Raw genomic sequence first — 27,824 nt, forward strand, 5'->3', positions numbered from 1 at the left:
ACAGAGAGAGAGGTAAACAGTCTATCGTTTGTTCATTCATAAATTTATACCAGAATATCAAGTTTTGTCACCCCTTTTCAGGGTCTGTCTGCAATGCACGTGTGTTCTGACGTGTACTCGTTTGTGATTGTCTGTCTGTCTCTGTATGTCCAACTGAGTATGGACCTGGGTGTTGCATGCATGTATGTGTATATGTACGTATATAGATAGGTACACGTGGGTGGTACATAGGGTAGGTAGATGTGTCGGTAAATTGTCTATCCTCCCTTGGTCTTTTCTTTGTAATCTGTAACTACCTCCTGATGGAGGTAGTAGAGACAACCACCCTCCTCCCCCCCCAACTCTTCCTTCTCCTGTTCCGGGTGTGTTTCTCTGTTTACTTCTCACCAGACCCGCCACCGGCAGCGCGGCCACCACTGTGACCTCGTGGACTCCTCCCCTCGACACCCTTGCCCCATTCCCCGGCTTTCTTCCCCCACCGCATCATGCCCCACGCGTGTTCCCAGCCAAACTTTGGCGGCGGGTCCGCGTGGCGACGGTACGGCGAGGCGTCGTGTCGGAACATGGCGTCGCGCTTGGGGTTTGTGTCCGCATTGTTATCCGGCGAAGCTGGGCCTGGATGACCGCGACCAGGTGGTTGGGAAGGAGAATGTGAGTGGTATCCAAGGGGACGGTTCGTGGGTGTCTCTGCTGCCGATGGTTGTGCTGTGGTGGTTGAGGTGGGTTCCCAGAATCGCCCAGAGCTGTGGATGGGCCGCCACCACGCAGGCGCCGATACGGCATCCAGGTCCTCTATCTCTCTCAGAGAGGTCTCCTTCGGTGCATGGTTGTCACCATGGTAATCATCATGACCATTCAAACCCCGAGCCACGGGCAGTCGTTCATCCCACCATTTCCGACCACACATCTCCCACAGACGACTGCGCGCACGCTTGTACGCGAAGCGCTCGTCCTCGCCGGTCAAGGCGGACGTGCTGGTGAAATCTGGACCCGCGGTAGCCCTCCCGACGTCCCAGCGCGAGGTGCTGGAGTCCGAGATTCCGTGGCCCCTCCCGTTGCCGTACGTGGGACCGAAATCGGCATCTTCATCGGCCAGTACGGTTCGAACGTTGGGGTTATGCAGGGACGGGGTGAAGGACGGGAAAGGCATTGGATAGTGCGTGTCGTTCGCCCCGGTGTAGGACGAGATGTTGGGCCGGAACGGGGCGGTCGAGTCTTGGTATATCTCGGAGAAGGACTCGGAGGTGATGGACGCGGTGCTGTCTCCATCATCTTCATCACCCTCGGCATTGCTCGCAGCCCCCGCCCCTATTCTTCTGACCTTGGTCTCCGGGAAGAACAACTTGTCCGGCGGGGCGGCAGCTTGGATCAACAGCCGGCATCTCGCCTCGTACAGCGCGTCGAGCAGGGTGATGAACCTGCGGGCCTCGTTCTTCTGCACCAGCGTGAGCACGGGCACGTCGGTGAGGATTACCGTGTGAAACGTTGAGCAGAGCGAGACATAGTCCGCAGGACCTAGGTACGTGGCGCAGAGGGCTGAAAAGGTGGATTTGAGGACTCCTTTCTGCGTGCAGGGCAGCTCGAGGCGACGGCCGTAGATTGTCAGCGTGATGGGGTTCCACGTCGCCGATGGGTTGAGGAGGCGGAGATCCTTTTCAAAGGCTTCGTCGGACACCGTGGAGGAGGGAAGATCGATGTGGTAGTGCGTTGGTGTGTCGGATGACAAGGTCGTGGATTCTGTCAGCGCGTTCACGCCCGAGACAGAGGTGCTCCTGGTCGAGGGATTTGTACTGTCTACCATGTCGTCAAGAAGTTTTTCGGCTTCGACTTCAGCTGCTGCGGCATCATAGACTTCTGGGTCCAAGGCACCCTCGTCCACAGCTAGATCATCCTCGTCCCCTTCCCGCCTATAGTCCTTCTCGCCCTCCATCTCCCACACCTCGCACCTGGCGCGCAGCACTTCCAGAAACAATCCGAAATCCGTCTTCGCGGCCCTCTCACCTTCACTCTCGCGAGACATACCCCAGCCCAGCCCGAAGAACCCCCCGGCCACACCCCCGGGGGTGGCGGTTCGGCGCAGGTCTCCAAACTCGATGCCCGCGGCCTTGCTCAACTCCTCGGGCATGCGGTTGGAGGAGGCGACCAGGACACCCCCGAGGTGGAAGAAGGCGGTGAAGAAGCCGTTGATCAGCTTCGAGGCCGCGCGGTCGGGCATCTGGAACTCGTCGAGGAACAGGATGGGCGAGTCGCAGACGGTGTCCTTGGCCAGGCTGAGGATGACATGTTCGTGATCCGAGACGACGTCGTCGCGGCCAAAGAGGCTCCTTCTCGTCGTTGAAGAGGGACGGAGAAACTCGAGCCGCTCGATCCGCGCGACTTCAATGCGCCGGAAGATGTCGAGCATGAACGTGTTGAAGTGCCAGCGGCGTTTCTTCCGCGACGGAAGGCTGTCGTACAAAAGGTCGAGGAGCATCGACTTGCCCCGGCCGACCTCGCCGTAGAGGAGCATGCCCAGCGGAGAATCAATGGCGAGGGCAGAGTGGTGGAGCGGAGTGGTCCTGGTCAAGGCCAGCGTGGTGGACGGGAGTGAGTTGAAAGACACGAGCGACGACAAGATGCGCCCCGCCTTCGTCCAGCGGCGGTCACGGCGGCCAACGTCGTCCTCGTCCTCATTACCGTTGCGGTCGCCATCGTGATCAGACGTGCCTCTCCCCTGCTGGGCACCATGTCGGACCCCTGGCGTCTCAGTGGATAACGACGATTTCCTCGCTTTCCTCGGCACACTCCGCCCGATCTTCTCCAGCCGATACCGGTACTCGATTTCCGGCGCGTAGTCCTTGAGGCGAAAGTACAGCTTCTGGAGCTGCAGTGCGAGGCGATGCTGCGCCGGGTCGGGCTTGATCTTCCTAGTTGCGACAAGAGTGCGATAGAGAATCAGGGGGTTGGTGATGCTGAGACTCAGATGGGGAGGGGTTGTCGGCATAAGGGTCAACTGTTCTCGCGAGCGGGGCAGAGGGCGAGTTTGAGCGGTTCTAATAGAGAGAGAGAGAGGATCAGGACACGTAGGAGGAAAACAAGGACTCTGCACCAAAGCCCACCCAGCTGACCCTGAAAGTGTGCAAAGTGTCTATTCTATGCCTTTTGTTCGTTGACGTCGTTGAACTTCCGGATGTCCAAAACCCACAGACATTTTCCCCAATCAACGTCATTGGTCTGTCTGCATCACCCAAATCTCGGCTTCACATTGAGGGGGAATTCATGGTGAATCTACCTTGTATTTCACCCATCATATCGTACATATCCTTCTGGCCAGGCCAGCTCATGACAATCTTGTAGAATGTCCCAGAAATACGAGCAGCTTGCTCTACCCGCCAAATCAACGATGCTCCCAACAACTGTGGACATTGAGCGCCTCTTTAATCCCCCAGCTCTAGGCTCTCGACGCCCTGTCCCACAGCCGTCATTACAGTCTCGCGTGCACTCGAGACATTGCTGCTCATCCTTTTCGATTTCCTCTTGCCACCAGACCTCTTCTTCGACCGACCAGCGCCATTAGTTATATTGGGAGGGGGTGTGTCGAGGAGGTATCGTACAATAGCGTTGGCCCGGTCACTACCCTTCGAGGAGTACTCGTCCTCCCAGTCCCAATCGTCTGGCGTCTTGGAGTGGCGTTCGTTGTTGCCATCGATGCTGGGATCTAGCTGGGATGCCCTCAGGTTTGTGTGGTGGTGCGGCTTCTGTGTTTTCTCGTCGCCAGTAATCCTCTCGTCCGCTAATGCTTGCATGTCGGCCGTGTGCTTTGTTCGTGGCCCTTTTCCTTCAGACGGTTCTTTCTTGTCCTTTACTGAGGCGTATTTGAGACCTTCGACAAGATACACTCGCCTACATAAACTCGACCAGGACCGCTCCAGCCCAATCCAGTTTTCCATACGGATGAGAATTTCCTTCCAATCTGCACGGGCCTGCGATCGAGGTGCTAGAAAAAGAGGATACTCGTCGGCGACGCGTGTGACACGTGCCACCATATAAGCATGTCGTTGAAGTTCCTTGGTCGATGTTTGTAGAAGACAGTGGCAAAGCAACACAGAGTGGAGAGCTTCTAATAAAAGTGGATTGTAGGTGACGACTTCAGCAAAGTCTGGGTTGGAGAAGATGGGACGATTCGGATCGATCACCTTGTCTGGTTGAGGAGCGCAAGCCGGTACATCTGCAGGAGGTACAGCCGCGAAAAATTCGTTCAACTTGTAAACAGGCGGTGAGGGCGACGGGGCATGTACCATGTTTCTCAGACGATCTTTCGTGTTCTCTGGGCTCGGCAATGCTTCTGACGAGCCCGCGGACGTAGTTGAGTCAGTACCGAGTGTTGTCCTATCAGGGGTACGGGGTAGAGACCCTGGGCCGTTCACTTTGTAAACGGATTGTACTGTAGACTTCGAGGGAAGTCCTGGCGTGTATTCGAAGTGTGACAAATACACGAGGAAATCCTGAAGCGCCCTTTTGGCGTAGGCTCGGACGAACTTCCGTGCCTCAGCGCGTTGTCGTTGTTGGTCTTCCTCAGCGTCCCCCGCTCCGGGGGAACACACAGCGTCGTCTGCCCGTCGAGGGCCACTGTTGGGAAGGCCGTGCAAAGTTTCACTGACCCAGCCACACGCAAGACCTAGATATCCTGTGCCCCGAAGGCATAACAGCTGGGCCTCCGTGCTGCTGGGTTGATCCTTTTCAGCTAGACGACCCTTTGGTTGAAAGTCTCGAGGGGGCCCCGTTGCAGCGTCCTTGTGGAGGGTCCGGTCTTGCTGGTCTTTCTGGTGTTTGGGATGATATAGCTTGTGCACGGTAAGACCATGCGTGCAGTCTCGCACCACACTCTCTATATCGTTCTTGAACATTGAGGCAACGGCCCTCGTCCTACACAGCGAGGGTTCTGTGGGCATCTGACTGATCACGTCGTTCAGACGGTGGAGGGAAGTGTGTTCAGCCATGGCCATGGAGGGAATCTTTTCGTGGAAGAAGTGGACATATTGTGCATGCGGGTTGTGTTCCTCGCGGTCCAGTACGAGTTTTGCCACGTCTTCCAAGGCTGACACCGACTGCATCGTGATAACGCTTGCAGCGATTTCATCCAGGCAGTAAGCTTGGAATAACTTTTGCGTCGCTTGGTCTCGCATTCGGTATTGCCGCTCACGACTTAGTTTTGGGTACACCATCCCTTTCTGTGTTGAAAGTCCCAGTATCTCTGCATCGTTGCCATAGAACATGCCCTTCTTGGACGACGATTGCATGACCGAAGTACTGATGCCACTTGCAGCACGAACAACGAGATCGGTTGCCTCATCGACCAGTCTTCTGATCTTGACCAGGTCGAAGATCAAGGCTGGGGTGAAAGGTCGGGGACGGGAGGCGTAGTAGTTGCTATAAGCAACGCTCTCGAGGACCTCGATCGGCATGCTGAGCCATGATCCTTGATAGCAAGAGATATACTTCCAGTGTCTATGTCGCAGTTAGCGCTAGGCACATGAAGACAATTTGACGAGCTGTGCAAGTCGCCTCATATTGCTGGAGAGATGCCAATTACTTGTTGCGACTAATGCTGAAGAAGGGCGCCGCCTTCAAATCTCCTGTGCCCTGTGCTCCATTGTCTGGGGACTCTGGAGATAATGTACCCGATGTCTTTTGTTTCGTAGTACTCTGTGGCTGGTCGCCATCGGTGGACTGCTGTGTAGACTGCGCAGATGAAGATGAGCCTTTTGGCTTCTTTCTTGTCACGGTCTGCTTGATTTTCTCCTCCCGGGACGGAGCAGGCTGTTGAGAGTCATTGATAACAGGTACCTGTCCATGGACCATGGCAGCAACAAGAGGACAATGATGGATCGAAGGATCGGGGTTTAGGGGGGAAAGTGGGCAAGCGAGTGCCGGTAGATTCGTTCCGAGATCCAACTGTGAGCGCGGGGACTCGGTAGACGTTGTAGCTAAGATAATAGCCTAAGGGGTCTTTTCTTATTCGAGTAAAGAGGAACAAAGGACCAAAAGGACGAGGATGGATGACCCAGTAAAGCCAGCGTAAAGTTTTGATGACGGTGGGCCAATAGTCAAGGTCCAGAGGTCAAAGAAGCTCTCAGCTCGATGGGGTTCTCTGCACCCTGCACCCTTCGCCAGTGCAGCCTTTGGTACGAGGACTTGGTGCTTGATTGCCTTGTCATACGTGTTACCTCGTACTTTTATTTCCCTCCTTTAAACTCTTCAGCGATTCAACTATCATCATTCCGTAATTACCTTGCTCCACACAAACAAACTGATTGATGGTTTAGTTCTGCCTCAGGGCCTGACTGTCAACCTCGTAACCAGTCTCTCTCCCCATCTACTTCGCCTTTGACCATTTACCTTCCATTACTTGCTACTTGGGGGAAAGACGACTTGATACCCCGTGTCGAGACCCCACGCGATAGAATTGAACTCTAAATTCGCCGAAGCGAGCTGCAACGACGGCGTGATGGCGAACAGATTGAAGCCCTTGACCTCGTACTGCCCGGTCCCGACGCCCAAGAATTTCCAATACCAAAGGACGTTGGTGCAGCCGGCAACGAGGACATCGAGGGTGACGATCCCACTCAACCCCGGTGAATTGAGCACACCGTTGATATAGTTGTCCTTGCCGACAAAGGTTGCGGTTCCGAGCTGTTTTTTGACAAAAGATGGTTATTCGGCTGGTCCTCTTGAGCTGACATGTAGCTTTCGACTTACCGGCTGTCCTTCAAGCGACAAGATGGAGTCACTTGTCTCGATGTAGTTTTCATCAAGGAGGCTCTGGGCGGTGGCATTGGCAGCAGCGGCATCGGTATGTTCAAGAATGATGATGTATTGGTTGACAATCGACTCCGCGTCAGCCTGCGACACGCACGATTGCCAGCTAGCATCGCGCTTGGGGGTTGCGGCAGCCATAACACCTGCCATGAGCGACATGGGAGTCAAAAGAGAGAGGACCTTCATGGTTGCGAGTGTTGATGAACGAGTGAATATCGAAACGAACGATGTTGGCGGAAGGCTGGCTGGCGGACACGATTCTGCGGAACAGGGCGACGACGAGCGAAAGACGAGCAACGTTCCCTCAAAGGGGATTTACTGAGACTTTATAGGCAGGCAACGGAAAAGAAAGACATCTCGTCTAGAGGTATTGGGGACCAAGGTTGTGACTTGCCAGAAGGAAGTGGACGCGAGGCAACCTGCAGGTCTAGATGCTGACCCGTCCCGTTCGTGGACAGTCGACCATACACAGAGGCGACAACGAGATTGGTCAACCGAAGAGGCACTTGTCGATGTCTCTACTAGTGATTGGATTAAGCCGGCTCAGTGGTGATCTCACAATGTGGGAAGTATACTGGCGGGTTTCAATTACTGCCGACGGAGTGGGTGTACTCCCCCTCTGCTGAGAGCCTGGAAGCTCTCGATACGGGATATGATGGATCTCCGACCAGCAAGACTGCATCAAGCCGACGGTCTCGTGGACGGCGTCAGTCTGAAGCCTGAGACTGTCCCTTGTCGATTGAGATACGAATTGCTATACACGAGGTGATGGCCAGGGGTGTGATTGTCTCCCCAGAGTCAAGTGCGACCATCCCCAAGAGACTTTTGACGAGCTGTCTGTCTGATTCGTTGCGGAGGTGTTCGCACTTCTCAAAGTCTTGATGTCATTGACTTTGGACGTATTAGGTCGAACGATTACAAGGGGTTTCGGTATGCAGGTGGAGGTGGAGGCGGAGAATGAGATGGAAATGTAAATGCAGGGACCCGCAGCATGCAGTAAGAGAGGAATGAATAATACGAGGTATACCCTTACCTTTGCGTGCCTTGACACACTGCACTGTAAAACTCAACCACTTGTAAGCTTTGACAAGAAGCTTTGAACAAGCCTGAGCAAGCATTATTTACCTTGCCATTCTAGTGCCGGACTCTTTCTCACTCTCTCACACACCATCTCACATGCTTGTCTCACTCTTCACAAAGTATATCAATCCATGGTAAGTAATTCGGTCCGCCTTGGTTCATCCTCCGTACGGTATGCTGTGTACCTTGGAACAACATCATTCCACCCATTACAACCCAACCCAACCTTGTAACTTTGGCGGGACAGGTACAGAACCGGGCAAGACCACATAGGTTGGTTAGGACCTGGAGAGGTGAAATGCGGGAGTGGATGGATGGATGGATTATGGCATGGTTCAGGATTCAGGCACGGAGCTTGTCGCTATCTCTCACGTCAGTTGCCCGCAGAGAGAGATGGAGCTGATGGCCAGCGAATCCATGACCTTGCGATGATGTATGTATGTACAGAGAAAGAGAGGGAGAGAGAAAAGTCTCTTAGAGCGACAGGATCGACCTCAAGACTCGTTCGAGCTTTTCTTCGCACCATCTTGCAGCTTCTGTCTTTGTCACTCCCTCTGCCCCTCCCCCTGCCACCGTCTTCGCCCGCCATGCGACATACCGGTCAGGTCGGACGAGCACGCACCCGTCCTCGTCCACCTCTCTCCTCTTGGTCCAATCGCGGTATTTGTCAGCGTAGTCGAGGCCAAAGCCAATGGCGAAGGCGTGGACGGTGATCCCGAGCCGATCTCCCACGCGCCTGGCCGCGGCTTTCCACCCGTCTCCGCCGTGGCCAGTGAAGAGCGAAAAGGCGCTTTTCCCGGCCAGGTCGAGCGTCGAGACCTCCGCGCTGGGAACGTCCCTGCTGAGCCAGGCGTGCGGGAGCCGGTTGCCCGGGTACGTGCTGACGCGGGCCTGGGTGAGGTAGTCGCCGGGGAAGGGCAGTTGAGGGCCCTCTTCGTCGGCGAGGTAGACGGCGTGGGAAGTATACCACTGGTTCATCATCATGCCCACGCTGTCGCCTTCGCCGCGGTGTCGCTCGAGAGCCTCAAACAGCTCGCGGCGTCGTGTCCTCCCGGCCGCGGACGCCTCCGACAGTTCCCTGTTGGCCTTGATGCGCTCCTCCTTCGTCTCCCCAAACATGCCAATCGCGCCCCAGACCGTCGCGTGGTTCCGTAGCAGCTCGTTGGACCACTTGACCAGATCTTGGCCAACGGGCTGCCGCTCCACGTTGTACGTGTCCAGCAGGGCCTCCCCTGCCTTCCCCTGGAGGACCAGCGCGGCTTTCCAAGCCAAGTTGTAGGCGTCCTGTATGCAGGTGTTGCTCCCGAGGCCGAATATGGGAGGGTGTCGGTGGACCGCATCACCGAGGCAAAATCTGATCGCTTGTCAGCGCGCCTCTCTATCCGGCCCGAGGATGGGGCGGGTCATGGCGGGTGAGATAGATGCTTACACGTTGCCTTTGGAATAGGATTTCGCGGCCGTTTCGTTGATCCTCCAGCTCGAGATGTCCACCACCTCAAAGGGGATTTTGTCATCACCTATCACTGCCCGGATCAGATCGTTGACCTGGTTCGTAGCTTCTTGAGAGGAGCCAAAAGCTTTAATGTCGACTCCTGGCTTGGGGAATACCACCAGGATCCATTGATGCCACGGCTTGACCATGCGCAACACGGGCGCAATTCCGTGCTCCAGGTCCGTGTCCGGCTGCATGATCCAATGCAAGTGTCCGGTTTGATGTTTCATCACGTCGCCCAAATCGGCATTGAACAGGATATTGTATGCAACACCTCCGGACGGCTGCACGTTGTACGAGAGTCCGATCTGAGCTGCCACTGGGCTCCTTGCTCCGTCGCAACCAAAGACGTAGCGGGATCGGATCTTGAATTTCTGGCCGAGGACTTTGTTCACAGCAGTCGTCACGCAGCCCTGGGCGTCTTGCTCAAGTTCCGCAAAACACGTGTTGAACAGACATTTGACACCGTGAGTGGTCGCATAGCGGACCAGGATCGGCTCCAGGTAAGTCTGTGGGAGATCCAGAGACGCACAGGGACTGACATCCGCCACTTCGCCCTGGTTGTACTGATCAGCAGCATCCCGAAGTTATCAGCTAGGGCATTTCGAGACGCACCATCTTTGCTGGACCAGCACCCCAGGCATGGATTCGTCCATACTCTACCCCGGTTATAGAGTAGCACCAACGGATCGAATTGAGCGCGTCCCCTCGGTTTCCCAGGCGTAGACACTCGTCTTCGAGGCCAAGATCTCGCATGCACTCTTTTTACGACCTTGTCAGCTTTTGGCTCGCAAGTCCAGGACAGAGAGGTGGAAACGACATATCTCTACCAAGGCCTGCCATGTTGATCAGATGCGCCCTCGGAGTGGCCGTCGTTCCCGGCGCGTCCGAGATGACCATCACTCTGAGTCCTGGAGCCCCCAAGGGATGTCAGCCTACTGTTCGACCAAGCCAGATGCTCACCTCAACCATACCGTAATTTATCAAGAAACATGCCAAAGAGGCCCCAGCAGGGCCCGCTCCAATGATCAGGCAATCTGTTTCGACATCTGCGTCGACGATCGGAATGTTCCGAGACATTCTTCACTTGAGTGGTAGTATCTGTCTGGTGAGCTCGTCAAGGGTATAATCCTTCCCAAGGAAGCAATCAGAGGACGACACGGAGAGAAGGAGCACGAGAACAAACAGAGGGAATGTAACAGGTCTTATATTCTCTTGTGCTCCCATTCTCTAACACAAATAAGCTGATGCTTTCGACGGTAGCTCAGGGTATATATAACTTTGTCAAATTGAACATTGTCCATTGGATTAGCGGAACAAGGGACAGTGGGCGCAGCTGACGACCCAGGCGAGGGATCTTCTTGTATCGTTGCCGGCCTCGTCTTGGAAGCCGAATAGCACAAGCATGAATGCTCAGAATTGGAGTAAGGGTGCCTCGCTTGGCTGGCAGATATTACTCGTAGACGAACCGTGAGGCCGGAAACACTGTTTCTGATAGGTCAATAGGGATGTCCATCCGCTACACCACATGGTGAAAGGACAGGAGGGTAATAAAACCCTGGCAATCAGCCTCGAAGACGATCTGGCTGTCATGGCAAAAAACAATACGACAGGATTTCGAGGACATATCTGCCACCATGATGTTACCCTCACACGACGTAGAAACAGGGTTAGGGAGCATCTATTCCCTGAGACGAAGGCTCCCTCTCTCCCACAGGAAGAGAAAAAGTCAAATAGAGCACAAGAGACAAATTCGAGGTAAGGGCAGGCGGCTATAACAGACTTCCACGAGGGGACACATGTACGGATCTCGGCTGGACGGTTGAAGAAAAGGTCCAGGTCCTTCTTGACAGAAATGCTCAGAAATTCGTGTACTGGGATTCTTTGGGCCATGATCTCATGGCGGGTATGTAGGTCCTCTGGCTCAGTTCGAATGTCCAACATCTGCTGTGCTCCTTGTTTGCGCCGGGTCCAGATACGCAGAAAAAGGTCCTGAGCATGTGGTATCGCCGATGTCTCGATCTGGTCTGTAAGAATTGAAATCCAGATGTTGTCCTTCTCAAACAACGCTTTGTGATGCCAATGTACAAGTCGTTTCGTCGTCATATGTCCATTAACTAGTTTCAACACATTCAACCAACTCCTCAAAATGCAGCAGGTGATATCGAAGAGACTGTCCAGACATCATATTATCCCGCGCATGGCCCCAATTGCTGCTCCGGCGCCTGCTGCATAAAGCATTCCGGGACAGGGTGTCTGCCGAGGACCATTGTTCCCAACTTGAATGATGCCACTGGTCCCACCGGTCGTGGTTGGAACAACTCCAGGGCCGCTTCCGAATATGGTACACTGGCTCACTTGTTGTAAAGCAGAACATCCCACCGAGCTCAGAGAACTGCAAATGGAGCTTGCAGAGCTGAGGATTGTGCCCGAGACTCCTTGTACCGTTATGCCTCCACCAAGACCGCCTATTGTTACTCCATTGGCCCCTGCGAGTGAAGTGAAGCAGGCGGTTGAGGCGGATTGGCAGCTTGTGAATGCGCTGGAGCATTGATCGGCGTTAGGAAAGGAGGTCGGTGCATAGACAAAAGGATAGTACGGATTGGTCACTGTCGAGCCGCCGCCAATCACTCCAGTAATCGACACGACTCCAGAACTGGGTGTTGTACCTATCCCCGACGTAGTCTCTGCGACCGATCCAGTGATTGATCCCGCTATTGTACCCGTACAGACCGCGTTGGACGGACAGCAGGCAACATGTCCCGCTTGATCCAATGCACAGGTTGTATCAGAAGGACAACAGACATTGTTTGCTCCTAAACCCGAACAGGAGTTGAGGCCGGATTCGCATCCTTGCCGTTTCACCAGCAGGGCATCGTTCGAGAGACCGAAGAGAGGATTTGAGAAGGGCGAGTATTCGTTGGCAGAGACAATCGCAAGGCGCAGGATGGAAATCGATACCCAGGGCACTCGGAGACGCATGTCCGGCGACCGTTATGCTTGTGAGGAGTAGAAGGGGAACTCGTTCAACGGTGAGGCATTGAGGGTCGTGGCTTCAACTGCGATCTCGAGGACGTAATGGGGATTGGAGAGAGCAGTGTGTATGTAGGTGTGTACAGTGCAGAGGGCAGTATTTGAATTCAACGGAACAGATCAATATTGACAATCAAAGACAAAGATGGCCTGCTTCACAACGATCAAATACAAAACACTTTGGCAGATGAGAAGGTGAACGGTGCCTGCATTCAGCTGGCGAATGTGTCTACCAGAGCCACGCAGAGCCCAGCTTTGTGGACTTTTCTGGGTGGCCACGGCAACGGCGCCACTTGGCCGAATCTTCTCGGCACGCGCATTTCATTTTCTTAATTTGTCTATTTGCACTTTTGAAGTGCCCCGATGAGGAAGAGGAGGATTTTGATGTTGGTGTTGTTTGTGACGATGTTGATGAACATAGATGCATTCGGGCATGACAAGTGCTCTTCATCCTCTTCTGTCTCATCTATCTCGACAACATCCCACCAACCCTCAAAGTACGTTTCCCCCGGGATTCCTTCATCTCTGCATGTCCTGCATCTGATGATTTTCCATGTGAATTCTGCAATTCTGAAAGATTCTTCAAAGTCTTGATGCGGAACATCCATTTTACACTTGATCTGACCCAGTCACAAACACCTGTCATGCTTCCCGCAGGAAATCTGGTACATGTTCGCTGACTGTGGTGTTCATAGGCACCGTTGGGTAGAATGGGTATTTGATATTGCGGACAATCAACAATGCGAGCCCAATCTCCCTTCAACCCATCAGTGACTGGCAATGTCAAAGAAGATTGGGCACAATGCTGAGTCTTCGAATGATTCATCGGGATCCCTGCCAAAGAACTCGGTACGGCGTAGATTGGGTCATCAGCCCCTGGACTGAATCTTCCTACAGCCTCAACTTCAGTCGAGACTCAACACTACTTGGTCTCCAGTGGGACAATCTCGAACGAGTACACCGGTGGCCACCTCTATTTTACGTACAGACCATATTAACTAGAAAAAGAGCTGTGGTTGGAAGTCACACCACGAGAAAATGTCGGTGAGTGAAATGCTTGGTGATTTTCTATGCTCAACACCATGGAGGAACTTCTGAAAGGGTGGCTCTTCGGATACACAGCCTCACATGCCCTGAGATGCAATTCCATGATACCTTACCACCAAGTAACAACAGTCTGCACGGCTTATGGAACAAATACATAGAGTATCTGCGCAATATGGGTAGACAAGGAACAAGCATGTACGGGGCACAATCTCGTGAACATCAGCATCCTTGTTGCTATTCGGGAACTGGCCGATGTCCTCGAGTCCTTCCTGCAACTCAACATACAACAACGAGTCAGAGGACAGCCTGAAGACAATGGGCCTCTGAATTGTCAAGAGTATGATAAGCGGGCCGTGGCATGCGCACCGCAACGCTACTAGCACAAGCACGAGGTGCTTGGTATACGAAGACAGGAGGAAAAGGACAAACATGCCCCCTGGCGGCTTCGACTACCTACGTACGAGTACATACCCCTCATGCCAATCACCAGCGGCAAGTCCGCCTGTTTCTTCCTGTATAAGTACAAGGACTGCGAGCTCCACTGCGAAGGAAATATGCATTGGGCAGAGCCTCCGGCGCAGCCTACAAAGTACTCGGTACAGACTCGTATCCTCCTCTCCTCGTGGACGCCACAGCGTTGCAGGCACCTTCTTTTACTCCTTACTTCATTTGGACGTTTGAACATGGGTTGTCAGCTAAGCCATGTTCCCCTCGACAGCGGGACATGCCGTCGACGGGCTGGTGCAAAAGCACCAGGGGACGCAGCGGGTCTGCCAAAAATTTTACGTGTATTTTGCGGCTTCTTTCTCGCGAAGGAATCACCCATCTCGCTCTCCCCGATGTTGCTGAGTGCTTCAAGCACTTGTACAGGCTATCGTCACTCGTCCTTGTCTCAAATTGTCTTTTCTGCAGACCAACCAAACAACAGGAGGCTGGACTTTCTGAATACCAAGACTCTTAGCCGCAAGCAGCATTGTGATTCGGACTGCCAGCTTGTCCGCTGTTTTCTCGGCTGTGCTACATTACAAACATGATTGACGGAGCATGTTGTCGTCATTCCGTTGCGCGCTTGTGAGACGCAACCGCTCTACAGGACCCCACGAGCCTCTTCATCGAGGAGCGCCTGAGCTTTCTTCTCGTTCTCAATACTTTGGGTTCCTCATCGAGTTCGCGGAGGCGAGGAAAGGGGCGGTCCTCCTTAGTTGTGACCTGGGGTAGCATCCAGAAAAATTGCACTTCTGCGTCGGCGCTTTACCTAGAAAAGATTAACAAGGTACCAGGCGGCTTCCACGCGAGAAGAGACGTCCTCTTGATGCAAATACAATTGGTACAGGTACCTTTCCCCCCACTCACACTCTCAACCCCTTTCGCTTTGAATCCTACACTAAAATTGACGAAAGAGATGGCCTACCAGTATTCGGCGAGTCGGTCCTAGTCGTACTCGTACTCCAGGATAGCACACAGGTCCAACTACTCGGTAGGTACACGTGCTTGTGCTCGGTTCGCTGCAGAGTACTCGGTATCTTGTCCTACTCCACTGGCATGGTGTCACGCCGCCGTTCCTACGAGTACAATCCTTGCACGGCGTGAAACGTGCCCTTGCAGGACGGTGACTATTCACAGGCCCGAAGTCCAGGCCAGGCCATGATTCCTTTCCACTCTCGCGTCCACCCACCATCTAATCATTCGGGGGAGTTTGCACTTTCCCTTTCCATGGCGGAGGACCCGGTGCTGCTTGTGATTGTTGAAGTGCATCGGTCCAACTGGTGCCGGGGTACCAAGCCAGTGCCCAGCTGGTATACATCTAATAGGTGTCTCCCTCGTATTTCTCTGTAAGTTGAACCAGCTGTCAATCTGTTGATCAAGGCCACAATGGCCGCAACCTCGTCGGTCTCCCTGTCCACCACGTTGGAGCCTTTGCCTCCAGTCTTGCGGCACGGGCTGGTGGCGGTAGCATTCTTTGGGACTCTTTCTCTCATCTCCAGTGTTGCTCTCTTCACCTTCCTGACGTATCGACTCTGTGTATGGTATCACAGAGGCCAACTCAAAGATGGCGCCAACCAATTCCTCCTCCTCATCTACAATTTGGTGCTGGCAGACATTCAGCAAGCCATGGCATTCGCGCTAACGTCGGTATATCTCTCCCAGGATAAAATCCAAGTGGGAACCACGACTTGCTGGGCGAATGGGTGGTTCGTTTCGACCGGCGACCTTGCTTCTGGGGTCTTCATCCTCGCCATTGCCTTGCACACGTACTACGCCGTGGTGAGGGGCGGGCGTGTGGGAAACAAGGTGTTCTGTGGGGGCATTATCTGTTTATGGATCTTTGTCTATGTGATGGCTATCATTGGAGTTGGTATAAATTCCAAGATATACGTCCGAGCGGGAGCATGGGTACGTACCCGGGCCCTTGATGGCCTCAACCAAGCTGACAACTCGGAAGTGCTGGATTGACAAGAGATACGACAAAGAACGACTGTGGCTTCACTACTTTTGGATCTTCGTCTGCATGTTTGGGACTGTTGTCACGTATATACTCATTTTCGCCTACATCAAAGCCAAGTCACGGAGCAGGTCGAATCCGAATTTCCCCAATGACGATGGCACCGACCCTGCTGCTACGAAACGTGCTGCGAAGTACATGATCATCTATCCTGTGGTTTATGTTGTTTGCACGTTGCCACTCGCGGGAGGTCGAATGGCCGCGATGACGGGGGTGTCGGTTCCATATTGTAAGTCTTTTTCCTCGCAGCCGCAGTGAACCTCCATGATTGACGATAGCAGGGTGGTTCTGCTTGGCCGGGGCCGCTATTAGCTCCTGTGGATGGCTGGATGTTGTACTCTACGCAGTGACCAGGCACGTCTTGATATTTGGCCGAGCACCTCCGCCTCCTCAAGACTTGGGTCTCGATACCTTCGGCTGGAAGGACGTCGGTGACAATTTTTGGGGAATGAGGACGACCATCAGTGGCCCTCTGGGCGACCCTACTACTCGACGGCGTGATAAGCGCGATTTCCTGGGGCGAAGTACGCCACGCCCGCCTCGCTCGCGACAGTCGGATGAGTACCACTTTGCAAGACACCCGGAAGGGGTCATCACGGCCAAAACCACAATCGAGGTTCGTTCCGGTGCCATTATCAACTACGCCGACTCAGATATAAGTGCCATTGAGATGGAAGACAAATCCGAGCGTACGCATTCGCATTCTCACAATGACTGATGGGACGAAAATGTAAATGGTTTGGGCAAATGTGACCACGATCAAGAAATGAAAAGGAGGAACTCTTTGCTAGACATCACAGCGGGTTGTTACAAGAGGAAAGAAAAATCAAGTGGAATCGGAACTGTATAATATGTCTGTGAGTGTGTGTTTATTTGCCTGTATGAGGTACATAATGGATGAATGAGGTTCTGATGAGAGTTTGGAGAGACCCTCATCCGTACAGTCACTGTGGGAAGCCGTAAAGCTTGACGGATAATATTTGTTCCGGACGGCCGAGGCATGCCGAGATGCGTAGGCTAAGGGTAGGCATGGAAGTCGCTAGTCCCCAGCTGGAGCCCCCAATAACCTTACCCAGGCGAGCCAGTTATTACTTCTAGGTAGCTAATAGCGAAAAGACTGCTCGCTTGCCCGGACTCACGGAACTGCGTCAACGACAATTGAGCTGGACGTGTTTTCGTTCCCATCGTCCAGCCTGGTCAATCACCTTGGTCGTCAGGTATAGTTCAAGAGTCGTCCTTCTCTCCCGACTGCCAGTCCATCATCATGTTGTTGAGGCGACCTTCCCTATAGCAAAGCGAGTTCCGTCACACCCAAGACCCCCCGCACTCATGTATCGACCTCCACGAATAGCCCTCTCGGGGGTCATACGACATCTCCACGCTTTGCAGACATCAAGGACGTATACCTCGAGTTCGGAACCTGTTCTTCGGACAGCCCTTTTCTTCCCTGGTCATGGCGTGCAGCGGAAAGGCATGACACGACCTTGGGTCGAAGCTTTTCCCCGAACGTGCAAACCATTTTTAGAAGAGATGGATGATATATTGCATTGCAAGTTGTCCACTCTGATCGACGAGGGGCCCATCCTGCAGCTGGACAAGACGGAAAATGCCCAGCCTGCAATAATGGCCGTGTCCATCATGATCTTGAAGGTCCTCGAGAAAGACTTTGGCTTCAAGACGGAGCAAGTGATCGATGTCACATTGGGACATAGCCTAGGCGAATATGCAGCACTGGTTGCCGCCGGCAATTTGGAGTATGCATATGGACTCGACCTCGTCCGGAGACGTGGGGACGTCATGGGAGAATGTACGAGAAAAGCAAAAGAGGAGTCGGGCGAGGATTTCGGCATGATTGCCCTGGTGTGCGAGCCAGAGCAGCTCGACTCGTTGATTGCAGCCGTCCGAGAATTCCTGAGCCAGGGCTCCGAGGGCGCAAAGGACGACTCCAGTGCTCTGCCGGCATTCCAACAGATTGCCATTGCCAATATCAACTCCAAGAACCAGATCGTGCTCAGCGGCAGCTTCCAGCGGATACGAAATCTGCTGATCCACATACGAGAATTTGGCGGCCATGATCCCCGAGCTGTTGAGTTGAAGTCGCGCTCAGCCTTTCACAGTCCAATCATGATGCCGGCATACGAATTCATGAAAAAGGCTCTCGTCCCCGAGAAGGTGACCTTTCCCGGTCGTGTCCCCTGCATCAGCAACGTCACTGCTAAGCCTTTTGCGTCGAAAGATGACCTGATAAAGAACCTTGCAAGGCAGGCTGTTGACACTGTCCTCTGGTGGGATTCGATCAAATATTTAGATCGACAGGCTGGATGCCGCCGGTGGCTTGGACTAGGGCCTGGAAAGGTTGGACGCAATCTTGTCTCCAAGGAGGTTGGCCGTTCCTCTGCAAAAGGGGGAGGTGTCTGGTCCATCACGGAACCAAATGAAATTGAAGAAACCCTGCGTGATCTGGAAGCTACTGCAAAGGAGGAAGATGAATAAGACTATCGGCAAGCAATCCAGGGAGAGGTCAAGGACAAGGTCAGCGTCTGCGTGCTGGATACGCGTTGCCATGATCTGGCAACACGAGCACTACGGAGAGCGATGTCTGAGGCCCGTCGGCAACCCATGAAGCCTCGAGGATATATGGAAGGGAACACCAACTGGCCTTGGCGAGGCAGAAGCATTAGCATCTCAGAAGCAATGTACCATGTACAATGGCTGTCGACATGTCCGGCAGAAAAAAAACTGGGTCCAATGGTCCAGAAAATTCAAGGATATATATTGAATCCCGAGAATTTGTTCACAACACCAAGACCCCTACCTAGAGAGTCCGAGCCAAATCACTTCGACCGAAATCGAATTCAACAAAGTGACGCGGCAGCTTTCTAGGAGGCGATTCCTCCTCCTCCTTCGATCGAACGAGCCAGTACGAATCCCAGGCATGCCATGATATCTTCGATTATCAACAACTAGCTCTGAGCTGGTAGGCGACATTGTCTGGAATCGAACCGACGACCTTCGACTGAACGAACCGGCCGAGCGAATCGAGCGAGCGAACCAACTCCGGACGGTCGAATCGAGCGAGCGAACTCAACAAACGAACGACCGACCGAGCGACCAAGCGAACGATCGAGCGAACCGACCGAACGAACGATCGTGCGACCGAGCGAATGGACGGAAAAACCTGCAACCCGCAAGGTTTCACTTCCCATAACCCCCTCCGACAGGGGTAGATGGAAAAAGTTTTTTGTCAGTGGTAACTTTTTATTCTTGAGTGTATTTATTTTAGATTGTGGGAATTAGGGCTTTATATATAGGAGTAGGAGGATAGGTATGGTAGAATTATAATAGTTCTCAATAGTAACTTTATGGATGGAAAGGCCCCTTTACAATATACAAACCTATAGTATAAGTTAATATTAGCTAACTTAAGTCAAGGTAGTAGTATCATAAACAAGGTAAATAGTCAGTTAAGTCCTCTAGTACTACTATACTCGTGCTCACAATCTATAAATTTCCAAAACCACTTCGTTTGATACTCAGCCTTGAGCCCTGAGGCTAGTGGCTGACGAGGCTGTAATATATTGACGCACGTGCCAGAACGACGGGACAGTCTCACATGTCATCCGACTGAACCGCAGTCATCGCAGTACCAGTCATCCTCTTCCCCCACGACGTCAGACTGCGCCCTCTCCATGGCACCAATGGCCCCCTTTCCCCGTATTTCCTTTGCTCCTTGCCTTCTGCAGTAATTCTAGGCCTTGAAATCCTGGTCGTCTGCCCTTCCTATTTGTCTAGGTCAAGACACCGACAACCTCCAGGCTGCCACATTCAAATCCATCCGTAGCATGCTTATCTCTCGGCTTCAATGAGTGAATATCTCCCCTCGTTCATTGTCGAACCTGTCCTGCGCCAAGCGAGGCGATTCTCCCGCCTCAGCGGCACCACTGAAGACTCACCTGGTCTCTTCCCTGCTGTGCCCGACCTACAACGCTGGAGCCCCTCTCGTCTCTGGAACACCTCCCCTCCGCCTGCACTGGAAGACCCCGCGGTCGAGCCAGAGTCAGAGCACAGAGAGACCACTGTGCAATCCATTGCCAGGACGATCCAACTATGGGCCAATCAGCTGAACAGCTTCGACTCCATTCCCTCCCCTCCGTTAGAGCCCGAGGACGAGTCAAGACGACCGTCATCCGAACCTTCTCTTCGGCCAGAGCCTTCGACCACTGAGTTTCCTCACCTCGAGCCCGACTCTTCTCAGCTGTCGCGCCCCGTCGCTCTCCAAGACCTTCGATCGGACAGCGAAACCTCTCTGAATCCTGCCAATGAGTTACCGTATCGGTCTCGTGCACACCAGGACAGCGCACGGCCTCATGCAGCATCGGACCCCCTGAGGAATTTGTCAAGAGCCGCAGACGTGGCGCCCACACAAGATGTACAAGAGAATGGCGGCAGCGCCGGCCGGAGGAGGGATGGATCGGGGACTCTGCCAGAGGACGATGGTATGGGCGCTCTCAGACAGAAGATCAACGCTGTGTGGTCAGGCCCTGGTACGGCTGCCGAGAAGTCAAGACTTGTCCATGCCCTGATGATGGAAGGGTATCAGAAGGGTCTCGCCGGCAAAGGCATGTTGTCTAAAGCGCTAGACACATCCCAAATACCGGCTTCCCCAAGCTCGACTATCTCGGGAGCCGGCCAGGAGATCAACTATAACATCACACCAGAAGCCCTCGTGCCGACCTATGCGCCTCTTGACCCCGATGACATGGAGTCGTCGGGTGAAATATCTCGACCGATGCTTGGCTGTGTCCACTACAAGCGAAATGTCAAGATGCAATGCAACCTGTGCGAAAGATGGTATACCTGCCGACTATGTCACGACGACGCCGAAAACCATACTCTGCCACGTCGAGAAACCAAACACATGCTGTGCATGCTTTGCAACACCCCACAACCAGTTGGGCAGTTCTGCAAGACGTGTCAGGTTCAAACGGCGTGCTATTACTGTCCCATCTGTATATTGTGGAACAATGATCCCGAAAAGTCCATTTATCACTGTGACGACTGTGGTATCTGTCGACTCGGCGAAGGCCTAGGCAAAGACTTTTTCCACTGCAAGACATGTGCTGCTTGCATGTCCATCCAGGCCGAAAGCACTCACAAGTGCATTGAAAAGAGTACCAAATCCGACTGCCCCATCTGCGGCGAGTATATGTTTACCTCGAATAAACCGGTTGCGTTCATGCGTTGCGGCCACAGCATCCACGAGTCTTGCTTTTCGGAATGGTGTAACACCAGCTACAAATGTCCCATCTGTTCCAAGAGTATTGCCAATATGGAGAGCCAATTCCGGCGCCTGGACCGGCACATTGAAGAACAACCGATGCCGGAAGAGTATCGAGACAAACGAGCCTATATATTTTGCAACGATTGCAATAGCCGCAGTGTGACCAAGTATCACTGGCTCGGCCTGAAATGCACCATCTGCGAGTCGTACAATACCACTCAGCTGGAGCTTCTTGGGGCTGAAGAAACCCCACAACTGCAGGAACAACAGGAACGAGCACAGCAAGCGGGAACCTCTGAAGCTGCCCTGACAGCAAGTCAGAGTCAAACCCCGACCGAGCACGGGACGCAACCTGTGGACATAGTAAGAGCATCAAATGAAGCCGTCCCAAGTGCTGTCGATATAGGCACGGCGTCCAATACTCCCAGAAGTCGGTCGTCTTGGCTTCTGCCTCACTCCCCCACAGCTCGCTCAGCGCGATCTGTCTCCCCGGTCGTTGGGAGTTACTTTGGAACTGGGCAACGAGCAGTAAGCACTCCGGAAACACCTCAACGCAGAACCACGTCGGTGGATGATGACGACGAGGATGACGACGATCTCGATTTCTGGGGTCGGCCCAATTCACCTCGGCAACCAGTCGCTGCGAAGGCTGATTCGGAGTCCGGGTCCGACTCTGAGAGTGAGCGTGACGAGCCTATGGAGGACGAAGAGGGCGAGGAGGAAGAAGATGCAATGGATTTGATCGGGCACAGATGATAAACTGGCACAGGCATAAACGCTACTGGAGAATGAGATATGACCAAGGGAACGACACGTTGATCATGTTATGATATGGTCTAGGGATTTTGCATACCGACAAGATTGAAGATCCTCCGACTACGAGGTATAAAGGGAGGACTTGGTGTTTGTGGTTGGTTTAGTTTTGGGAAAATGGACGAAAGGGGAGTTTTGCTCGTCTGTGCCTTTACCGATGCACCTGTAACACTAGCTACATAAGTATTGTGGTTCAGCATTGGGAGTACAAGTAGTTTATCAGATCATCTTGGGAAGGAGGGAGGCATTGTATTGGCTTCAAGCAAGAAGAATGTCGCCTACGCCTGTGCATGTGTTTCTCTTTTCCCCTGCGATGTCGACCACAATGCCCATCATGAGCATTGAGCAGTGGATTGTTACCCACCCACGTATCACCACTTCCATGTCTATCAAATCCATCCATCCACCCCTCCACCCCTCCTTCGTCCACCATCCACCATCCATCATCCATCATCCATCCCATGGCTCGATCCATGTCATGATTCACCAACACCGACTGACTGGGTTTCGACGGCTAATGAGCCGGTGAGCAGATGGATTTTATCTCGACCTAAGTCCGCTAATACCGAATCCGTGCCACCCACACCTTCAACTCTTGCCGCAGCTCATCCCATCGATCGATTGCAGCTCTCTCACTGGACCGTCCTCACTCCCAGTACCTTTTCTCCAACGTCCCGAGGGCTCCCCCGACCGAACCGGTAGACAAGAATGGCATTGGCTTAGCCGAAAAATCACTGCGGGGCAACAAGTCCGCGACAAATGATGGCACAATCCAATGCCCTGACCGCGAGATTTCTCGATGGTCCTCAAAACACGCCAAACTGCGCGGCGTCGATGCCCGTGCCTTTCGTTAGCCCATTCCCGGACCTCGACATTTATCCTGAATTCATTCGACCGGCCGGCATCCCTCCGCTGATAGAGCGAGGTACGAGGGTATATATTCGTGGCTGCTGCTCCCAGATACCCCTAGGGTCAAAGAGAAAAGGGAAAAAGAGAGATCGACTTGTCTCCCTCCCCTCCACCTAGTGTATACTCTCCCCGCCCCGCCTACGACACGCACACGAGTCTCTCGGACAATCGTGTACTAAGCATTCAAGGAGATTCGCTGGGATAGCACCATTGTCATCACCAATCACATCCACCCTCCCGTCGGCTTAGCATATCTATCAACACAAAGATGGGTGACGCCGGTCTGCCCCGATCGCTCCAAGAGAGCTTGGACAACACAAAGGTCACTTATGTCCAACTCGGTGCTTCTGGCTTGAAGGTTTCCATTCCCATCTTGGGAGCCATGTCTTTTGGTGAGTCGACTGTCTCGGCTTAATCTTTGTTTTGTCATTATTTTACAATGGATCCTAAGCTACGACTTTCGGGGCTCGCCAAAGGAGTTAAAGCAAGGAGGCATTCACAACCTTGAATAGTCTTGCCTGGCGTTTTTACACATTCTGAGCTGTCATTACTTGTCCCTCTCGCAACATACAGGAGCCTCCTGCCGATGGAAACCACACAACTAACCTTATGCTCCCTTTGAAAATCACAGGTCACAAAGACTGGCAACCATGGGTCATCGACGACGAGGCAGAAGTCGACAAACTCCTCAAAGGCGCCTACGACCGCGGCCTCAACACCTGGGATACCGCCAACGTCTACTCGAATGGTGAATCCGAACGTATGATCGGCCGTGTCATCAAGAAGCACAACATCCCGCGCCATAAGTTAATCCTCCTCAGCAAATGCTACGGCACCGTTGGCGAAGAACCAAACGTCCTACACATCAAGTACCCCGAACAAATCAGCAGGAGCAAAGACTACGTCAACCAGGGTGGCCTGAGCCGTGCCGCCATCTTCAATGCCGTCGAGGCCAGTCTGGAGAGGCTGGGCACGAGTTATCTTGATGTGCTGCAGATTCACCGCTTCGATCGGAATGTGCCGGTCGAGGAGACCATGAAGGCCCTGCACGACCTCGTGCAGGCTGGCAAGGTTCGATACATTGGTACGCCATCTACACCTCTCTCTTCCGGAAACAATCACCTTTTTTTTTTTTTTTGATTTTTTTTTTTTTTTGAGTTCTGCAACTAATATTTCCTCCTCTGCATGTAGGTGCAAGCAGCATGTGGGCATACCAATTCGCCAAGATGCAAAATTGCGCAGAAGCCCGCGGCTGGACCAAGTTCGTGTCGATGCAGAACCACTACTCGCTGTGCTACCGCGAGGAAGAGCGCGAGATGAACCCATACTGCCTCGAGACCGGCGTGGGCCTGATCCCCTGGGCGCCACTTTACCGAGGGCTGCTGGCACGACCGTTGGGCTCGGAAGCCACTGTGCGCGAGGAGAGCATGAAGGGCAACCCGATGTTCAGCGGCCTGGACCCGGCGGATCGCGAAATCATCAAGCGCGTCATGGAGCTCGCGGACAAGAAGGGCTGGAAGATGTCGCACGTGGCCCTGGCCTGGATCATCCAGAAGAAGACCATCCCCATCGTCGGCTTCAGCAACCTGGCCCGCCTGGAAGAGGCCGTCGCCGTCAAGGGCAAGGTCCTGACCGAGGACGAGATGAAGTATCTCGAGGAGCCCTACAAGCCCAAGGCTATTGTTGGTCATTCCTAAACGGCCCCCCCCCCCCCCCCCCCGGGGGTCGCTCATCCTCTTTCCGCCTCCCCGCTAGCAAGCACCACTCCAGTCGATCGTTCTCACGTGGTGGTGTGTATTTCGGGACGCGAGTACTTCGGAGGCAGCAGTACCAGTCAGTCATACGGAGATGAATGCGCGCAGATCATGTGCGCGTCCTACACCATCGACAATGCCTTGGGCCGGAAGGAGAGGAAAACCAACTCGATTATTAGATGAGGTGGGATATTAGGGATCGGGGCCGGAAAACACCCCCAGAGACCCAGAGAACCCCCTGTAGTGAGGGTGGTATTGACAGAAATGAGAAAGAAAAAAATTACAGTATCGAGAACCATACTATTCCGTAATACCATGCCATACCAAGGCAGACTCCGTGCGCGATATTGCTCTGCTCTGTACGTGTCCACGTTATCTTTGTGTGCGAGGTGTGTAGGTGGCATTGTACGCTACACTACACTATGCTATGCTATCCTGTGGCACGGTACGCCGTCGCTAATGCTAGGTGTATATACCCTTCTACGCGCCAGAAAGGGTACAGTGGGTGGGTGAATACAAGTACTGACGCTGAAAACGATGTACCACCTTGTAAGGATAGACGGTACAAATACTTTTCTGGTTCGAAGGAAATTCGTTCAGTCAATCAATCGACCAGTCATGGACGTCCGTCCCACATTCCTGCCAACACAACAGCCATTATGCCTTCTTGTGGGTGGTGTCAACCCTCGTCCTCCCTGCCATTACAGCTCTTTTCTTCGATTGCCAGCTACGTCTCCCTTCTGGTCCACTATATCACGCCATTGTCCTTCTTCGCGCTAGGAAGACGAGAATGTAGCGGCATCGTTCGTCCGAGTAACGCGTCCGCTTCCACATGCGCCAACACGAAGCGTCCGCACAGGGTGCTCTTCAAATATCCATTGCGAGCCGTCCTGTAGGACGTACTGGTACGCCACGGTCTGGTCGGCCTTCAACCACAAGTCGACGTACCACTGCGGGTTTGTGGGGGTGTAGTTGCCCGGATTTAGGGGCAGGATGATATTGCCGGCATTGTTCAACGCGCCGCCTAGCTTCGTGACGTTGCCCAGGACAAAGATGTTGTTGCCAAATGAAGTTGTGGCGTTGACGCTGAAGATCACCTCGGATTCGCAGTCCTTGGTGATGTTCGGAGCCCCAGCTGCAAGGGCAGGGGTATAGTTTCCCGTGGCGTTAAAGCTCGTTCCGCGACACTGCTTGCTTGTGAGGTCTGTGTTTGCCAACGGAAGCGAGGCACCCCAGCTCAAGGGGAATTGGCCCGCCCGGCGACGGGACATAGTGATGAATGATGCGAATGACCAGGTTAACTTGAATGCTGAGGTGGATTCGCCAGTGGTACGATCGAATTGTTCCGAAATGCTACCGTTGGATGGGAGGAATTGTTGGACAGCAGCGACAAAGCCGTCGGCGTAGGTTGTCATGTTAGTCAGGATCTCGTTCACCACGTCTCCCGTGTATTTTCCGAGGCTGATTGTGGGAGAGATATCTGTGAAGAACGGAAGACTGAAGTTGTCGACTATGAGTTGTCCCGCGTTTCTGATCTGATGGGCAGCATCGTAGAGCAATTCTGCGGCGCCAAGTGTGCAGAGCGGCCAAGGGTTTCCGCCAAAGTACGTGTCCTCGGGGTATCTGCCGATGAGGACAGCGTTGGGAGGTTGCGAGTTGTTGTTGATCGGGTAGAGACCGCGGAAGCTGTCAACCAGGGCTTTGTGGGTAGCAAGCATTTTCGAGTTGCAAGGTTGAAAGTCTAGAGCGAGGTTTATTAGAAGAAATCAAAAGAAATCAAAGCTCCGAGGGCAGGAATTGCTCACCACTGGCGTTGCAGGTAGCATTTGCATCAAAAACCGAAATGCTTGCCAGAATCGGATCCGCGTTGATACCACTGCGGGCCGCGTTATTGACGTTCACATTGGCCGTAAGATATCCTCCTGTGGCGTTCCAGAAGTTGTTCTGCAGAAAGCAGAGGATTTGAGGAGCCTGTGCACAGGGTTGACAGGTTGTGTTTAGCTGATTGGCCAGGAGAGCTCCCTGGACAAGAGCGCGGTGCTGGTTCGCAAGGGTGAAGAAAGAGGAGCCGTGGACTTCTTCCCAGAGATCAAAGCCGGTCTGAGGGAGTGAAAGGTTAGATGGAGAGAACAATTGGCTCACAAAATACAGAAACGACTTACCCGGTTCCAGTACTGCCCCACGTATCTGAGGTCGTTGAGGACCAGTGGCCAATAGATCTGCTTGTATAAAGCTGTCTCGTTCAAATTGAAGAGAACAGGGGCCAGTTCCATGAATGTAATGGCCCTCAGTGCGGGACCGTCACGTTGTGGCCTCCCCCAAGTGCCGTCAAATCTGGTCAGATTGGCATAGAACTTGGGCTCACCAAGGCCGTCGCCTGCTGGCCATAATGAGCCAGAGGGGTTCGTGACGGTTTGCACAATGGCTTGGGCGGCGGTGTAATCCTCGATGGTCTTTCTTAGGGTCAAATTTCCGAAGATCAGTTCCTCAATGAGCATTCTGTAGGTCAAGGCCGAGTCACGAGTCCAGGTGTAAAAGTAGTCTGCCCTCATGTGTCAGTCTGCTTGACAATGCATAGAGAAGTAGCAAGACCCACTTGGATTGACTGTTGAGGGAGACGCCACGACAACACCAGGGCTGGCATCTGGGACCAGAGTGGAATTGAGGCCACCGATGTTGGCGAGAACACCTTGGACAGCGATGGCTTGCTCTTGTGCAATGAACGTCGACAGGGAAGCTTGTCGTTTGTCCAGGGCGAGGGACGGAGTAGCTAGAGTCAAGAGACTCGCCAATAGGAGTGAAGACAACATTGCGACGCAGACGAGGGGCAAACAGTCAAGTATGACTAGCTTTCCAGTACAAGGTGCTCAGCACGTTGTAAAGTGAAGAGAACGAGGAAATGAAATGGCAGTGGACTGGAACGGGTTTATGATGGTGATGGTGATGACGACGACAATGACAGGTTCATTTGAACTCCCAAGGCTTTTTCCTACCTGCGTTGGACAATGCTTATGCAGCTGTGTATTTGAGGCATAGAGTCGCTGTTAAGCTGTCAGGCTGTGGCTAAATCTGGGGGAGCTACGGCACCAATGGGCACCAGACGGAGGTCCGTTG

At 53.4% G+C, this 27,824-nt stretch overlaps 9 protein-coding genes across 9 annotated transcripts; 4 read left to right on the forward strand and 5 right to left on the reverse strand.

Annotated features, from left to right (window-relative positions):
- Positions 1–376: 376 nt before the first annotated feature.
- Positions 377–2,983, reverse strand: Z517_05519 (uncharacterized protein; the record flags this gene model as incomplete). Its single annotated transcript, XM_013430846.1, has 1 exon — positions 377–2,983. The coding sequence occupies one exon, from the start codon at positions 2,981–2,983 to the stop codon at positions 377–379; it is 2,607 nt and encodes an 868-aa protein (XP_013286300.1).
- Positions 2,984–3,416: 433 nt separating this feature from the next.
- Z517_05520 (uncharacterized protein) lies at positions 3,417–5,841 on the reverse strand (the record flags this gene model as incomplete). Its single annotated transcript, XM_013430847.1, has 2 exons — positions 3,417–5,487; positions 5,573–5,841. 2 exons carry the CDS (start codon positions 5,839–5,841, stop codon positions 3,417–3,419), a joined length of 2,340 nt encoding a protein of 779 aa, XP_013286301.1.
- A 543-nt stretch (positions 5,842–6,384) lies between these two features.
- Z517_05521 (uncharacterized protein) lies at positions 6,385–6,984 on the reverse strand (the record flags this gene model as incomplete). Its single annotated transcript, XM_013430848.1, has 2 exons — positions 6,385–6,672; positions 6,739–6,984. 2 exons carry the CDS (start codon positions 6,982–6,984, stop codon positions 6,385–6,387), a joined length of 534 nt encoding a protein of 177 aa, XP_013286302.1.
- Positions 6,985–8,352: 1,368 nt separating this feature from the next.
- Positions 8,353–10,450, reverse strand: Z517_05522 (uncharacterized protein; the record flags this gene model as incomplete). The annotated part of the gene is made up of 5 exons (XM_013430849.1): positions 8,353–9,232; positions 9,308–9,927; positions 9,986–10,131; positions 10,201–10,281; positions 10,345–10,450. 5 exons carry the CDS (start codon positions 10,448–10,450, stop codon positions 8,353–8,355), a joined length of 1,833 nt encoding a protein of 610 aa, XP_013286303.1.
- A 4,872-nt stretch (positions 10,451–15,322) lies between these two features.
- Z517_05523 (uncharacterized protein) lies at positions 15,323–16,671 on the forward strand (the record flags this gene model as incomplete). The annotated part of the gene is made up of 3 exons (XM_013430850.1): positions 15,323–15,844; positions 15,894–16,182; positions 16,235–16,671. The coding sequence occupies 3 exons, from the start codon at positions 15,323–15,325 to the stop codon at positions 16,669–16,671; spliced, it is 1,248 nt and encodes a 415-aa protein (XP_013286304.1).
- A 905-nt stretch (positions 16,672–17,576) lies between these two features.
- Z517_05524 (uncharacterized protein) lies at positions 17,577–18,446 on the forward strand (the record flags this gene model as incomplete). Its single annotated transcript, XM_013430851.1, has 1 exon — positions 17,577–18,446. One exon carries the CDS (start codon positions 17,577–17,579, stop codon positions 18,444–18,446), a length of 870 nt encoding a protein of 289 aa, XP_013286305.1.
- A 1,369-nt stretch (positions 18,447–19,815) lies between these two features.
- Z517_05525 (uncharacterized protein) lies at positions 19,816–21,990 on the forward strand (the record flags this gene model as incomplete). Its single annotated transcript, XM_013430852.1, has 1 exon — positions 19,816–21,990. The coding sequence occupies one exon, from the start codon at positions 19,816–19,818 to the stop codon at positions 21,988–21,990; it is 2,175 nt and encodes a 724-aa protein (XP_013286306.1).
- Positions 21,991–23,224: 1,234 nt separating this feature from the next.
- Positions 23,225–24,653, forward strand: Z517_05526 (uncharacterized protein; the record flags this gene model as incomplete). The annotated part of the gene is made up of 3 exons (XM_013430853.1): positions 23,225–23,348; positions 23,588–24,040; positions 24,148–24,653. 3 exons carry the CDS (start codon positions 23,225–23,227, stop codon positions 24,651–24,653), a joined length of 1,083 nt encoding a protein of 360 aa, XP_013286307.1.
- Positions 24,654–25,486: 833 nt separating this feature from the next.
- On the reverse strand, positions 25,487–27,520 carry Z517_05527 (uncharacterized protein; the record flags this gene model as incomplete). The annotated part of the gene is made up of 4 exons (XM_013430854.1): positions 25,487–26,451; positions 26,516–26,810; positions 26,873–27,252; positions 27,307–27,520. The coding sequence occupies 4 exons, from the start codon at positions 27,518–27,520 to the stop codon at positions 25,487–25,489; spliced, it is 1,854 nt and encodes a 617-aa protein (XP_013286308.1).
- Between the last annotated feature and the right edge of the window lie 304 nt (positions 27,521–27,824).

Source organism: Fonsecaea pedrosoi (genome assembly GCF_000835455.1).
Source record: "Fonsecaea pedrosoi CBS 271.37 unplaced genomic scaffold supercont1.3, whole genome shotgun sequence".
Taxonomy (NCBI): Eukaryota; Fungi; Ascomycota; class Eurotiomycetes; order Chaetothyriales; family Herpotrichiellaceae; genus Fonsecaea; species Fonsecaea pedrosoi.